Consider the following 14053-nt stretch of genomic DNA (forward strand, 5'->3'; position numbering starts at 1 on the left):
TCCCTACCTACAAGGAATAAGGACTTTGATATCTGTCTCATCTGAGACAGCACCCTCCAGATGGCAAAAAAGAAAAACTGATGAGAGCTTGTCAAACAACACTAAAAATGATCGAAAAATAGGTATTGTGAGTTCACATTGCCGTTATTCATGGGGCCATATTGGCCATTATGTGTGAGTCTTCAAATCAATGCTGGTTAATTTGTAAAAACATCCAGGAATCCTGAAAGTTTCAGGGATTGTAGCCTGAATATTGACTGGTCAGGAATTCAGACCGGGAGGCTGAGAGTCATTCTTATTTTGTTATTCGCCTATTTAAAAAACGTCAGACATCGTTTCACAGAGCAGGAATAAGGTCATGTGACCAGGCAACCAAACAAAATAAAGACTGTCAAGTGGACCAACTTGGCTTGTAAACAAGGCTGAAATTTGTTCAGATCAGCTGCTTGCAACTCAAATATACTTTGCTTCAGATTCATTTTGTGAATGATTTGTGAGCATTAAGATGGGCCAAGCTCATCACATATTTTATTCAAAGATCTCTAAAACTGGCACAACGTAAGCTGATTCTAAGCCCCAGGCAGCAATGTTGCAGGCAGATACTCACACAGCCTTTGACCCTTACCAAGCTGAGGTATGTGAACATGCACTAATAATTGTGAGTGATTAACAGGAGCAGTTACGTGTGTCTCTCTTCTTTCCTTGCATCCACAAAAACAGGAGCATTTAGGTAAAGTTAACCCTGCCATCAGGTTACCGCGTACATTCATCATGCTGAGGGGAAACACTCATGGCAAAAAAAAAAAAGCCATTTCTCTAAAGTATTTTCACATCCTTAGGCCCCAATCCTGCCAACACATTTCAGCCAGGAGAGGGCACTGGGCCTCATTGTCTCTCTCATACATACTTTATTCTGAACTAGTTCAGGTATCCTAACAAAGGGGTGGGAGAAAGAATGGAGTCTCTTCCCCTCTCCGGATAGCTCACTTCAAAGCCAGAGGTGTGCGAAGAGGTAGCAACTGCACGTGGTGCAATCTGGCCAGGCTTGCAATGAGCAGGAGAGTTACATCCGGAAGAGAGGAGATTTTTAGCCTCTAAACTATAACAACTGTGCATAGCTCCAGATATTTTAAACCCTCTGTAACTTGCCGCTATTAATACGGTTGCTGGGAAAGGGATTCTCATTTTCTGATTTTATCGTTGACTGCTCTGGGGAACACAAAGAACCAGGGATGTTGCTCTGAAGAATGTTATTTCAAGACTTCCCCATTCAGCATCATCTGCTAATTCCACTAATGTGCTGTTTGCTCCCACTTCCATGCAATTAATGAAGTTAAACCAGACAACCGTGACCTTTGCAGGTCCCCCGCTAGACTCCTTCCTGTACTCAACACCTTGTGTAGATCATCTGCCTTTTGTGACAGTGTTCATATCCAAGGCAATTTGAATCCTATCAAAGAAGATTCCTTGGAATCTAGATCTCCCACTAGTGGCTGGACCTCATAAGTGCATATTAGCCTACTACCGCTGCCCCCAATGGAATTTGCTTCTTTTGCTCATGAGGTAGGGTCCGGAGTTCCTGGGTTCTAACCCTGCCGATGACCCACGAAAAACTAGGTGGTTGCTTTTACTCTCCAAACCAATTTCAGTTATTCAATAAAGTCCTGTTTTATCACAAGCCACTTCAAGTCCTTCACACTTCCATTCTGAAATGCTGTTAGAAAATATAACCAAGCTGTTGCTAACATGGTTTGTTTATCATAACCCAGAGCTTGTCATAGAACATAGGAGTATAGGAACTGCCAGATTTGAACAGACTCCGGGTCCATATACTCCAGTATTCAATCTCTGACAGTGGCTAGCACCAGGTGCTTCAGAGGAAGATCTATGAATCCAACAGCAGGCAGATAGGGGCAGTCTGCCCCCACATTAGCCCTCATCCTAGTCCCTCATAGCTAAAGATTAGTGTAACCATGAAGTTTTACCTCTCTTCCAAAATTTTTGTTAGCATTAGTGATAACGCTGGATATTCTTATAATCTACATAAAGGACCAAGCTCTTTGAATCTTGCTAGATTCTTGGCCTCAATGACTTCCTGTGGCAATGAGTTCCACTGTCTAATTATGCATTGTGTGAAAATGTGTTTCTTTTTTGAATTTGTCACCTTTTCATTTCAATGAATGTGTCTTTGTTCCAGGACCGGCTCTACAGTTTTCGCCGCCCCAAGCAGCGCACCAAATAGCCGCTGTGAACGGTGGGGGCAGTCCGTGTGCCCTGAGAGCGGCAGGCGCATTTCCGCGGCAAAGGCCATTTCTGCGGCAGCTTCTATGTTTAGCTGAAGCTACTGCAGACAGCTAAATATAGAAGCTGCTGCCAAATTGTCTCCACTGCGAAAATGCACATGCCGCCCTAAGGGCACATGGACTGGCCCCGCTGTCTGCAGTGGCAATTCGGCGCGCGGCTGGGGGCAAAACAACAGGGACAGCCGCTCCTTGAAAATTGCCGCCCCAAGCACCAGCTTGGAATGCTGGTTCCTGGAGCAGTCCTGCTTTGTTCTTGTGTGGAGGACAGGGAAAACAGAAGCTCTAATCTACCTTCTCTAAACCATTCATTAGTTTAGAGACTTTTCTCATGTTCCCTGTTCTCCATCTCCTTTCTAAGGTAATATTCCCAATCTTTTCAATCTTTCTTCATGAGTATTTAGCCAGGCCCCTGTCATAAGTAGATAGGTAAGGTAAGGGTTAATTTTCTTTTGCCTGTAAAGGGAAACCAAACACCTGACCAGAGGACCAATCAGAGAACTGGATTGTTTAATCAGCCCGGCAGCCCAGCTCTGAACCAGGGTTGATGGCTCGTGACTCCACTGCTAGCTAGACACTCAGAGATTGTCCAGTTAGATTTACCGGAATGATAATGCCGTTGCCAACACTTTGGTTCTCTCTTTCATTGCTGCCAGACTGTGTTCCACAGTTTCCACCGTACTGAGCTGTGCCTTGCTGCGTGCTGGAAGGAAGGGAGAGGTAGAGTGTGAGCTTCTTTTGTATAGCCCTGGCACATAAAGCCTCTAACAAGGATGAATGCACACACGTCAGCTTCCTGTCTGTTCTTATTACATGAGATTTCTCTCATACACCTTCAGGATTCAATTTCCAGGTCACCTACCTGCTTGGCACTAAAACAAAGCTTTCTATGGAGCTGTTCCCATCCATTCTCATTGTGTTTTCCTCCCTCTGTCTGGTCTGTTTAAGGGGTAGGGGACTGGACAAATGACTTTGGTCCCTCATTGGAAAAGAAAGCCTAATATGGATTATCTCCATTAAGGTCACGTTGAAACAGGAGAGTGGCTGCCATCAGGCAGAGGTGACTCATGGGTGGAGGGTGGGTGGGGGAGAGACATGCTGGGTCACATGTTCCCCCACCCCTCAGATTTGCTGCTTGGCTTGTACTGAGGATGGTCAGTAACACTGTGGAAGCTGGCTGCCCACCTTCTGCCCCTCCCCGCCCCCATTATCAGCAGGCATGGGTCATTTCTTCCATCAGGGGAATCTTTGATCCAAAGACAGTCACAGACCGAGTGAAAGTCAGTGGGTGTGTCCAGTATTCTTTCAGACTCAATGGACAAAGCAATTAAACTTGTTTACAGAGTAGAGATAGGTACAAACAATGAAGGGACTGCCCAAGGCACATGGCAGGTTAGAGCTAAAACGTGGGTGGAGGGGTTTCCCTAATTACAAATACGGTGGCTCACAGATTGGTTGCAGGCTTTGTGTGCTGAAGGCAGAAAGCCGGGAGGAGGAGGAGGAGGGAGTTGTGAACATGACCCCGAAAAGAGAAGGCAGAAAGACAAAGCTTCTTGGGCACAGAGCCCCTTGAACTGGCAGACTAGGGGATTTTGGAGCAAGGAAACAGCCTGCTGTAGTAGTCTCCTGTGGTCAGGGCAACAGGACAGTGGGGACATGTCTGCAAGAAACAAGATTGCACCACGAGTAAACCTGACTCTTATCATCAATGTCTTCTCCAGATGGAAACAGCCCTGCAAGGCCTTGCGTACTGACTAAGTTCTCAGGCCAAAGGCAATAGTGACAATATTCTCTGATGTCACTCACTGCAATGAGCACACCTGTCTGAATGCCCAGCACCCACCCAGGTAGGAACGCAGGGACCCTGTGTTCTACATGCTGCTGTTTGATGGGGCCATTGCAGAACAGCATGAGCCTGGCTCTCGGAAGGAAGAGACCATTGCAGGGGATAACTGGCATCAGTGAAATTGGAGCCCAGTTCTGTCTGCCTTTCCCAATGAGTGGTGGTGACACGGCTCCTTGGCATAGGGTGGGCATGGTGGGGGAGAGAGACAGTGCATTTAAAAGTTGCTACAATATTCGACAGAGCACAAACCACTGTAGCTTAGGTTAGTATTATTCCATTATTGTTTGGGGATTGTTACTGTTGGCTAACGTCAGAAATATTTCTCTGGGAGGACAGACAGAGAAGATCTGGGAGATCAGAAGCTGGAACTGTTTCTCCCCGCTATGGGTTAGAGACATAACTTGTAACTTCGCCTGATTTCAGGTTGTCATTGTAGGTGGGGACTCGAGTGGGACAGCAGCTCGAGCCATTGCTTTGGTCATTCAGAAGTAGCTGTGTGTTTCCATACTCACCCTCCACACCCACTGTTTGGTCCGCTATTGCCCTGAGCAGTATGGCCATTGGCAGAGCAGGGAAAGGTCCCACCAGACTGGCTACAGCTGTTCTGTGAAAGGGACAGAAGCACAATGGATGTGAGGTTTCCTCTGGGCTCTTCTATAATCTTTGAGATCTTTCTGCCACTCCAACCACCCTCGCCTGGCTGGGACTAGGAGCAGCACATCTGATATTCTGTTCCGGCCAGGCTCTGATTCGCACCAGTACCTGTGGCATGACCAGAGATAAGATTTCTGTGAGCCCTGATCCACCATTGCCTTGCTCCTTGTGTCATTGTGGAGGCAGGCCCACTGGATTTACCTCCACCCAGAACTACCAGCTACAGTTCCTCCAGGAGGAAGTATGGAGGCCAACACTGAGACTTGCCCAACCTTCAGGTTGCACAAAACTTTCGCTGTAAAAATGCAGCAGATGGCTCAGCAGCCTGGCCTGAGAAGCAGTTTGCTTCTGTTCTCTGCATTCTGAAAACCACATAACTGGAATATAAGGGAGGTAGGGAGGAAAACTGGCTGAATCCACAGACAACATTAAATTATTACAAGGATATCTCAAGAAAGAAATCCAAGCTGAAGGGCCATTTTCATGCCCCAGAGTGTGTCAGTACAAGACTGCATTGAACGAGGAGTTTCTCTCATCCTGAACACAGAAACAGCCTTGTTTGTTTCCGGGCTAGGTCCCCCTGCTCAAACCACAGAAATCACTTTCCTTGGTGAGTCAGGGCACGGTGCTGCACCCTGTGTAGCCAGCAGGAATTGTGCCGTTGACTTCACTGGAGATGGAATCAGGCTCAGAGTGAGTAACCGCCTTCTTTCATCTGATTAAAACTCTTTTCTCCTTCCCCTTCCCCTTCCCTTTCCCCATCATCTCTGTGTAGCCATCACAGGTCACTCCATCATTAGGAACCACCTCCATAGCTACGCAGGTCTGTCTGATCCCCTCCCTCTCGGCTTTGCTCCGACGCTGCCTACTATGCCATTCACGAGATAGAAACTATGATTGGCATCAGGAAGCTACATGAATGTTGCTCTCTCAAATATTGTGAAGGGCATTTTGTCTTATGTCCTCCTGCTGAACTCCCAGCCTGGTGAGAACTACATTCCATGGCTACAACCTGCACTTTGATCTCCTACCAAAGCAGCAAGAAAATAAATAATAAAATTAAATACCAGGCCACTGGGCATTCGCAGGAGAATCTGGGTTTCCTTCCACAGGGTAGTGAAGTACACAAGGACTGCGCCACTGTCCAGAGATCATCAATATATGTCCTTTATCTTAGTGTAAAGGGAAAACGCTCCTGGGCAGGTAGCAATGTGCATAAAGCTGAGCCTCACCTGATTCGTGCTCTTCCCATCAAGGCTGTTCACAGTTGGTTGCTGGGTATTTCTACCAAACTGGATGCCTCTTTGAGCGTCTTGTTTGCTGGAAGAAAGGGAGAGGGAGAGAAGGTGAGCCTAGGGCTGGCTGACTCCCAGTTGCAACTGAATCCTGTTTGTTCCAAAGCTCGACTGAAGCTTGAACAAAAATTCAGTCGAAAAATAGGGCAGAAAACAGCAGAACAGAGTGAAATACCCAACCAAACAAGGCAATTGAAAAACAGGAGTGGGGGGAGGAGGGGGATAAAATTGGAATGGAAACTAGATAGCCTGTATGCTGTGCACTGCCCGCTTTGGGGGGTTGGGTTCTAACCTTCATACATGACATAGGCTGCATAAACAACATGAGTGGATGATTGAATTGAATGACCCTACAAAAAAACACAGATTCCAGCTACGCCATTACAGGGATATGGTTCATACCAAGTCAAAGGAGCTTTGAGATCCCTCTGCCACATCAAAGCAGGCTGAGAATTTCCCAAATCTGCAACCTCCCTCACCCAGGAGATCTGCCCACCCTGAGTGAGCACGGCAGGCATGTGCTGGGGGAACACCTCTGTTGAGCTACATGTAGAAACATTGCTTCGGGGCATAACAGAATTCAGATAGTGCCCCTAATACAATTTTGAACACCTCTCCATATTCCCTGTACATCCACCAGAATGTCCATGCTATCACACACCTCCATCTCCTACTTAAACCCACAAGTTCCTGGTGGATCTGTGCTACTCTCTGAATTTCTTTTCCCCATTCCCACTGCATGCTACATCCCAACTGAGATGGTGCCTTCATATCAGCACTGCAATTGCAGATGCACCAAGGAAGCTGAGTGGGGGTCATCTGGACCGGTACAGGAGATGTGTGGAAGACTTCACAGGAGCTGCCAATAGCAGAGAACGTCCCCTTTAGCAGGGGTGGTGACTTTTGATCTTTACCCACATCTCCTGGGCTTTTGCTTCTGCTCTGCTGCTTCTGATCTGGCCCCAGGGGCTTGACACCAAACAGAAGGAGGAAGAGGGGCAGGTGCTGGAGACTTACACAGTAGCTCCTCATGTGGGGCCACTTGGATTCAGGGATCTCAAAAGCACAGCATGGGTGGGACTCTATACCCATGAGTTGCTCTGACTTGGAGCACATGGTTCCACCTTTTGCTTGAGTTACTTGGAGGAAAGTTTCTGTACTCACAACTTCTCTGCACACATAAGACACTTGTTGCTGTGCTGCCGGCCAGAAGAGTCATGCACAGGGTCGTTCTCTTTTGTGCAGGTGAGTTCTCCGTTAGCGTCAAGTTGTGATTGATATTCACTGCAATCATTCTACAGAAGGGAATAGAATATTTTATGCAGAGTGTCTCCCGTGTTCTACTGGCTGAGTTTTTGGAAACGCTGGCTTTCTTGCCAGGAAAGTATTACAGGACAACGAATGCAAGTATTCTAGCACTTTCCCCAAAACTCTTAACATACAGAGGGAGCAGTGATAATAATTTAACTTACAAACATCTTCAAAGCAGCCCTGATTCTGTACATATCATTAAAATAGATTAAGAAGCAGTTAAATCTAAAAGCACAATACAACACACCAAACAAAACATGTAAAAGCCCAAAAGCAGAAGTGGAAGGTGGCTTGGAGGAGAGTAGGTAAATCTGGTTACTGGCCTGAAGCACTTATTTTGTTGACATATTCAATAAATCCTAGTAGATTAGCGAGGCACGATTTTTCCTCTACAGAAGCCACGCTGATTGGTCCCTGTCATATCAGACTTATGTGTTGTATAATTCTATTTTTAATTATCATTCCAGACATTGTAGCTGGTACTGAACTAAGGTTCACTGGTCTGTAATTCCCAGGACCTCCTCCCCTGCCTTTTAAAAAGATGTGTAAGATTTGCTACCCTCCAACCATCTGATGTATTTTTAACAGTTCAGTCATTTTATCCTTAGGTTCCTTCACAACTCTTAGATATATTCCTATTGCTCCTGGTGACTTGCTGTTCTTTATCAATTTGTTCCTGCATCTCTATTCTATCAGCTATCATTTATAAACTTGGTTTCAAACAGGGGTGCGGGCAAGACCCTCTGTCCTGACCATAAATCCCAAAATTTTTTAATGGGTTCTAAATTAGGAAAATAGTTCTCCCGACCTTCATGAGTGAACACACTGATAAATAGTTGAAACTGCAGGTAACAAAAACATCATTACAGGCTCACATGACTGAGGGGCAGTCATTTTACTGCCTGTATCATGTGACTTTATGAATGAAAGCAAAAAACCGCTCTTGCTCTCTCTCCAGCAACTTCTGCAGAACAATCTGCTCGAACACTTTCAGTCTGAGTTTTGCTTTCCTCTGGTTTATTAATGATCTCCATAAATAATTCACAGCACTCCAGTAGGGTTACACTACAGACTGTTCACAACTTTCCAGGATCTATTAGGTGCTTATCTAGCCCCCTTTATTGTAACCTCTGCGTGCTTCATGATTGTTGAGGTATTTATCCCCCCAACACTGCTGTGAAGTAGGGAACAGATGGGGAACTCAGGCACAGAGAGACTAAGTGACTTGCCCAAGATCACACAGGAAGCAGGGATTTGACTCTGGATCTGCTGAGCCTCAGGCTAGCACCACTGAACCATCTTTCCTCTCTCTGGATTGCACTTGACTAAGCTTGGGGGAGTTTAGATTAGATTTCTCATGGAACAGCTTTCCTCATCTCCCTTGTGGATTTTTAAAGTAGCTTGGACTCTCTAATGTTAAAGGTTTTCACCATTTATTCACAGAAGGAGTGAAGCAGGGATGGTTCCCATCTGATCTGACACCTTTTGACCCAAACCACTCCACTTATGGATATAAAAAAAGCAAAGGAGGAAAAGGGCCAAAAGACTCACTGTCTAGCAAACCAGCCATGTGAGAAAAGGGCTGGCCGTGGAAGTCATCGAGATAAACTAGGCACAATAAGGGCTGACTTGCTCCCACGCCCTGCCCTAGTCAGAGCTTCCATGCAGCGTTATTGCTATTAATTGTTTCTCAAGTGCCAGCAGCGTGCTTGGAGCTTTACGAACGAGGCACCATCCCTGCACCTAGAGCTGACGCTCTAGATCAGACGCAGGCTGTAATTGCAGGCTGGCAAGTATCTGATAGTTACGTATTGCTTTGAATTCTGGTTTGCCAAACACTGCTCAGACTTGGTGCTCTGCCATCATGCTAACAACAACAGACTCTGGCCCTCATCCTGTGGGCAAATGGGCTGTTATGGCCCTTTACTCGCAGATTAACTGAGCCTGGGTTTCCCATCATAGCAGTTAAGGTAACCAACACAAGGCCACTGGGCCAGAGACATTAATCTAACCTCTTCCTTTGGGTGCACACAGAAACCCTTCATGCTTTGGTAGCAACCAGGATAACCTTTAGCCTCACCGTTATTGTTGGGCTTCTGTTCACATTTTGTCCTTCACCCTTTAGTCCGTTATTTACTTGACTTGCCCTGAAAGAAGGGAAGGCAGTGAGTGACCAGGAGTTGCACAAACCTCAGCTGGAAAACCAAAATAGCTAACGAGTACAGGCCTCATCCCGCAAACCTGTCCTAACTCCCGCAACGCCAGGCAATGGGACACAACTCAGGCTCTGAGTTAGCTACACCTGCACAAATTGCTTGGCCTCTCTCCATTTGCAGCTGCTCACCATTCTCTCTCTTTTCCCCGAAGACATTTCTGACATGTGTGTTCCATATCAAATTTCCCTTAAATGGCACATTTGCAAAACCAGAAGCTAAGAACATGCACTGATTTTTTCTGGACACGTCCACTGTTATTTCCTGCCATTGCATTGTTGGCATCAAAGGGTAACGGGATTCCTGCGGGGGAAGTGAAGGTTTTGGGGAGTCAGAAACTAACCTCTCTGAACTGGGGGTCAGAGGTTGCAGTATATCCCTCAGCCAAGGGGTTATGCCATACAGATGGAATTAAGTCCCACGAGAGTAGGACTGAATCTGGAGAAGGAGAGGAGACATGGAAAACAACCAGTCTAGCAGCATGAGCTGTTGGTTTAGCTACACTGACAATTGTTTATTTCTCATACTCACATCATCTTTCTACACATGACGCATTTGTTGGTGTGTGTTTCGCCATCAGGGCCGCGGACGGGGTTGTTATCTCTATTGCAATAAAAATGCCCACTGCGTAAGAGCGGCCAAAATTCCATGCACTCATCCTGCAAAAGCTAAAAGAGAGCATTCCATGGAGAGTTTCCTCCCTTACTCGGGGGGGAGTTTAAGAACTGTTATCAGAGCTTGACATTTTCCTGAACAAAGTAGTTAAAATTTCAGGACCTTTGCCCTTTAGAGGCAATAACCCATTCTCGTTGTATCTTAGCACCCAGTCCTCGTTGCCCATTATCCTGTCTTTAGCGCTTTCCACAACTTATTTAATATGGAGAACCACACAGGGGGGTCCATAGAACTGGGTTTTCTAACTATATGCAACATGCATAGCCTAATTACATACATACACTGCTGCTCCGGCAGGGCTGTGCTGACTTCTGAAACATAGTGAGGGCCACTAGAAGGCTGGCTCACCAACTATTTAAAGGCATACTACCCAATTCCTATACGCTACAACTTTGGAGAGAAGAGTGTACGTGGTTATAACCCGAACGACTCACCCTCCTGGAAATTCTCATGTCTGGCAGTGGAATGAGCTAAAAGCAGCTAGTGGAGAGGAGGGACTGCAACCCTAAAAGGGGCAGCCCAGTGCAGACGTGGTGATTCTAGCAGAGCAGAGCAACCAGCATGTGATTCAGTTACGAGAGGTGAACTTCAGCAAAGCAGTAAACTCTCAACAAGCTGAATATTATGCTCTCTACCAGAACATCAGCCAACGCCCTCACAGGCAGACGACTGGAAATGTAGACTGCGCAGCTAGTCATTGGTTTGGATTGCTCCTTATGGAAGTGGGCTTTTACAGGGGATAAGCAAATGGGTCTGCATAAAATAAGAACTGATCTGACTCAGCTCAAATATTGGATCAAATCATTTTTGGGAGATTCAAAAAAGTGGGTTTAAATTGCATTGGTTTTAATTGTCACCAGCGTGGATGCCAGTTGGATCAGAAACAAAAGCTGTAAAATACCAAGAGAAAAGCATCTCTCACACTATCTCTCACCTGCATCTCATGAGATCTCTGGGCCAAATATATTCAGATAAGCATCCCAAAACCTGGCTGTGAGCTACACCCATTATCAATGATGGAAGTTACGTCTCAGAGATTTACAACCTCAGTTCTACACTCGAGGAGGAATACTCTGATCTTCTTTTAAAGTCTACCAGCCCTCTCATGTTATTTTTAGGTGCATTAACAGGCTAATTTTGGGAAAGTATCTAGCAGAAAGAGGTGGACTAACCTTATTTATATCTGTGCTGGCAACACCTGCGACAAAAACACAAACACAGACACAAACCATGAAATGTTATGAAGCCTGAGGAAAATTTAAGATAAAAGTATTCTCTTCATAAACTCAAATTATGGAAAAGATGGGATGAAGGCTTATCTAATGCACTAACGGGCCCAACAGATGTAACTTGTTAGCTAGTAATATATCAGATTTTTCATGGCCTGTAGAATTTGCCATTCCAGACCTATATTTCTGTACATTCCCCATTTTCTCTCTTTCCTTTGCTGTGTTATTTTTCATGTTCTTAAAACCAAAGACTTGAAGACACTTCAGTTACTGCTTAACCATGCTAGACTCTAAATGCTTCGCTCCACCACCTTGCCGGGGCGCCAACCTCTATCAGATTTGGCTGTTTCTCCCACAAAACTCTTTATCTTTTCTTCCACGAATAATAATATAATATATAGAGAGATATACCTATCTCATAGAGGTGGAAGGAACCCTGAAAGGTCATTGAGTCTAGGCCCCTGCCTTCGCTAGCAGGACCAAGTACTGATTTTGCCTCAGATCCCTAAGTGGCCCCCTCAAAGATTGAACTCAGAATCCTGGGTTTAGCAGGCCAATGCTCAACCCACTGAGCTATCCCTCCACAGCACCACTTACCCCTGGAACACCTGAGCTACCCCATAAGGCCACACTACTTCTCCCTCTAAATTCCTCATCAAGGCACACTTTGACTGCAATGCCTGAAAGAAATTAGTCAACTGATAAAGGCCCCACAGAGGGGCAATTAGGGAGAGCTGATATAAGTATCCCTCTGCTAAATCATTACTATCTATAGACAGTTTTATCTTTTTCCCTGGTGTCACAGTGAACTCCCTTTCACAATGTAATGGGTGCATGGTAGAAAAGGTAACCCCACAGCATCAGCCTTTTACTTAACGTTCCAGTGTCCCCAGTAGGTTCCTGGGAAAATACATTCAGTGCTAACAGAGCTGCTGAAAAATTCCCATTTTGAGGAATTCACAAAACCAGTTTACATTTTTGGTTCTGACCTTAACTTCCATGTGCAAAAATTCAATTACAAAAAAGAAAAGAAAAAAACGGTAATCTGGACAGCAAAGTGTCCAGTCTCCACAAACAAAGAATTACATTTTTCCCATCACAATGAGTGAAAGTGGATGCTCTCACACCACTGGGGGAATTCCATCCTTTTCACTTACTGGAGAAAAGGCCAGTCACCAATGGCAAAGTCGTACATAGTGCCAATTTCACAAATACTCATCAAAAAACCAGTTTTGTTACAAATGCTAAGAATGCAAAAATGATGGAGCTTTTTCCTAATACTGCTCTGGTTCTCTTTAGAACCAGCCACTTCTCCAGCTGGATGACATTTAATCTCTATCCTTCGTCAAAGCTTCCTACGATTTGAAGTATCATGTATACGATCCTGAGCAGATTACAGCAAAAGTTACTCACCTGAGAAGCAGCAGAAAGATGCCAGAGCAAGGAACACAAAGGTACCTGCTGTCTTCATGGTAAGGACAGTGGCTGTTGGCCTGTGTCTGGTCTGTTACTGTATTGCTTGGTAAAATCCCAGTGAGAGAGTTGGGATTATATATTTATAGGTGGCCAGATACTCCACCTTGATTGTGACATAACGTTCCCAAGAACCATCATTAGCTGTGAAACCAGTTTGCTGAGGGGAGTTTCAAATTCTAATGATTCCATCAACACCATTAATTTCCATAGGGACAGAACGTGTTTGAGTCACGCCCTGGATCTTGTCAAAGGAAGGAATTTACAAATGGATCAGGTCAATTTCAAACACAACCAGGGAAGTCTCACCATGGGACACTCTGCAGGGTGGCTAGTGAAATCAAAGTGCTTATCTAGGCGCCTCATTATTTTGCATCCTATATTTGCAGGCAATAGCTGCTAGGGGTTCTATTTTAATGACCTGGTTCCAGTGATGTCAACGGGAGCTGGGGGCTTCTCAGAGCCTCTGAAAATCAGGCCACTTTGATTCTGGGGCCTAGGAATGAATGTAAGTGCCTAGCTAGCTCTACGCATCCAAGTTTGAAAATGCTGGACTTGGTGCCCGGTTGAACACAGTCAAGCCCTTTCAGACAGTTCCTAGAATTTACACAACAGCAACACTACGGAAAACGCTCTGCAGTTCACAGGGATCCAGGATCCTTAACTCCTTCCAGCCACTCCACAGCTTTGGACATGCTTCAAAAGACAGGACCATGAGCACTGCTTATGGCACTCATTAGATCCTACACAGGCACTGCTCCTCAGAAAGAAGAGTAGCGTCTTTGTAAGAGTGATGTTGTCATTGTATAAGGCAGGAGAGGCGAAATCTCATCAGGCTCCTAAGGACCCTTATGTGCCAAGTCGAGGCCTGTCTAGCAGAGAGAAGGTCCTAGAGAGGGCACAGGAAATGGCATGAAAGACAATGCCTAAGCTCAAGAATGTGAGTCCTGCAGAAAGGAACAGGGAACTGGTCATGTTCTCAGTGGAAGAAAAGAATTTGTGGTGACAATGTCATTTCCCCAAATCAGGAAAGAGATGGCTCAAACTAAGAAACAAA

The 14053-nt window shown here is 45.5% G+C and overlaps 1 protein-coding gene across 1 annotated transcript; it reads right to left on the reverse strand.

Annotated features, from left to right (window-relative positions):
* Positions 1-1873: 1873 nt before the first annotated feature.
* On the reverse strand, positions 1874-12994 carry LOC116836703 (ovomucoid-like). Its single transcript, XM_075068313.1, has 9 exons — positions 12937-12994; positions 11467-11492; positions 10151-10287; positions 9487-9553; positions 7260-7390; positions 6033-6120; positions 4659-4750; positions 2904-3003; positions 1874-1885 (listed from the first exon to the last, which is right to left on the reverse strand). Exons 1-9 carry the CDS (start codon positions 12992-12994, stop codon positions 1874-1876), a joined length of 711 nt encoding a protein of 236 aa, XP_074924414.1.
* Positions 12995-14053: the final 1059 nt, after the last annotated feature.

The sequence above is a fragment of the Chelonoidis abingdonii genome, chromosome 7 (assembly GCF_003597395.2).
Source record: "Chelonoidis abingdonii isolate Lonesome George chromosome 7, CheloAbing_2.0, whole genome shotgun sequence".
Lineage (NCBI taxonomy): Eukaryota > Metazoa > Chordata > Testudines > Testudinidae > Chelonoidis > Chelonoidis abingdonii.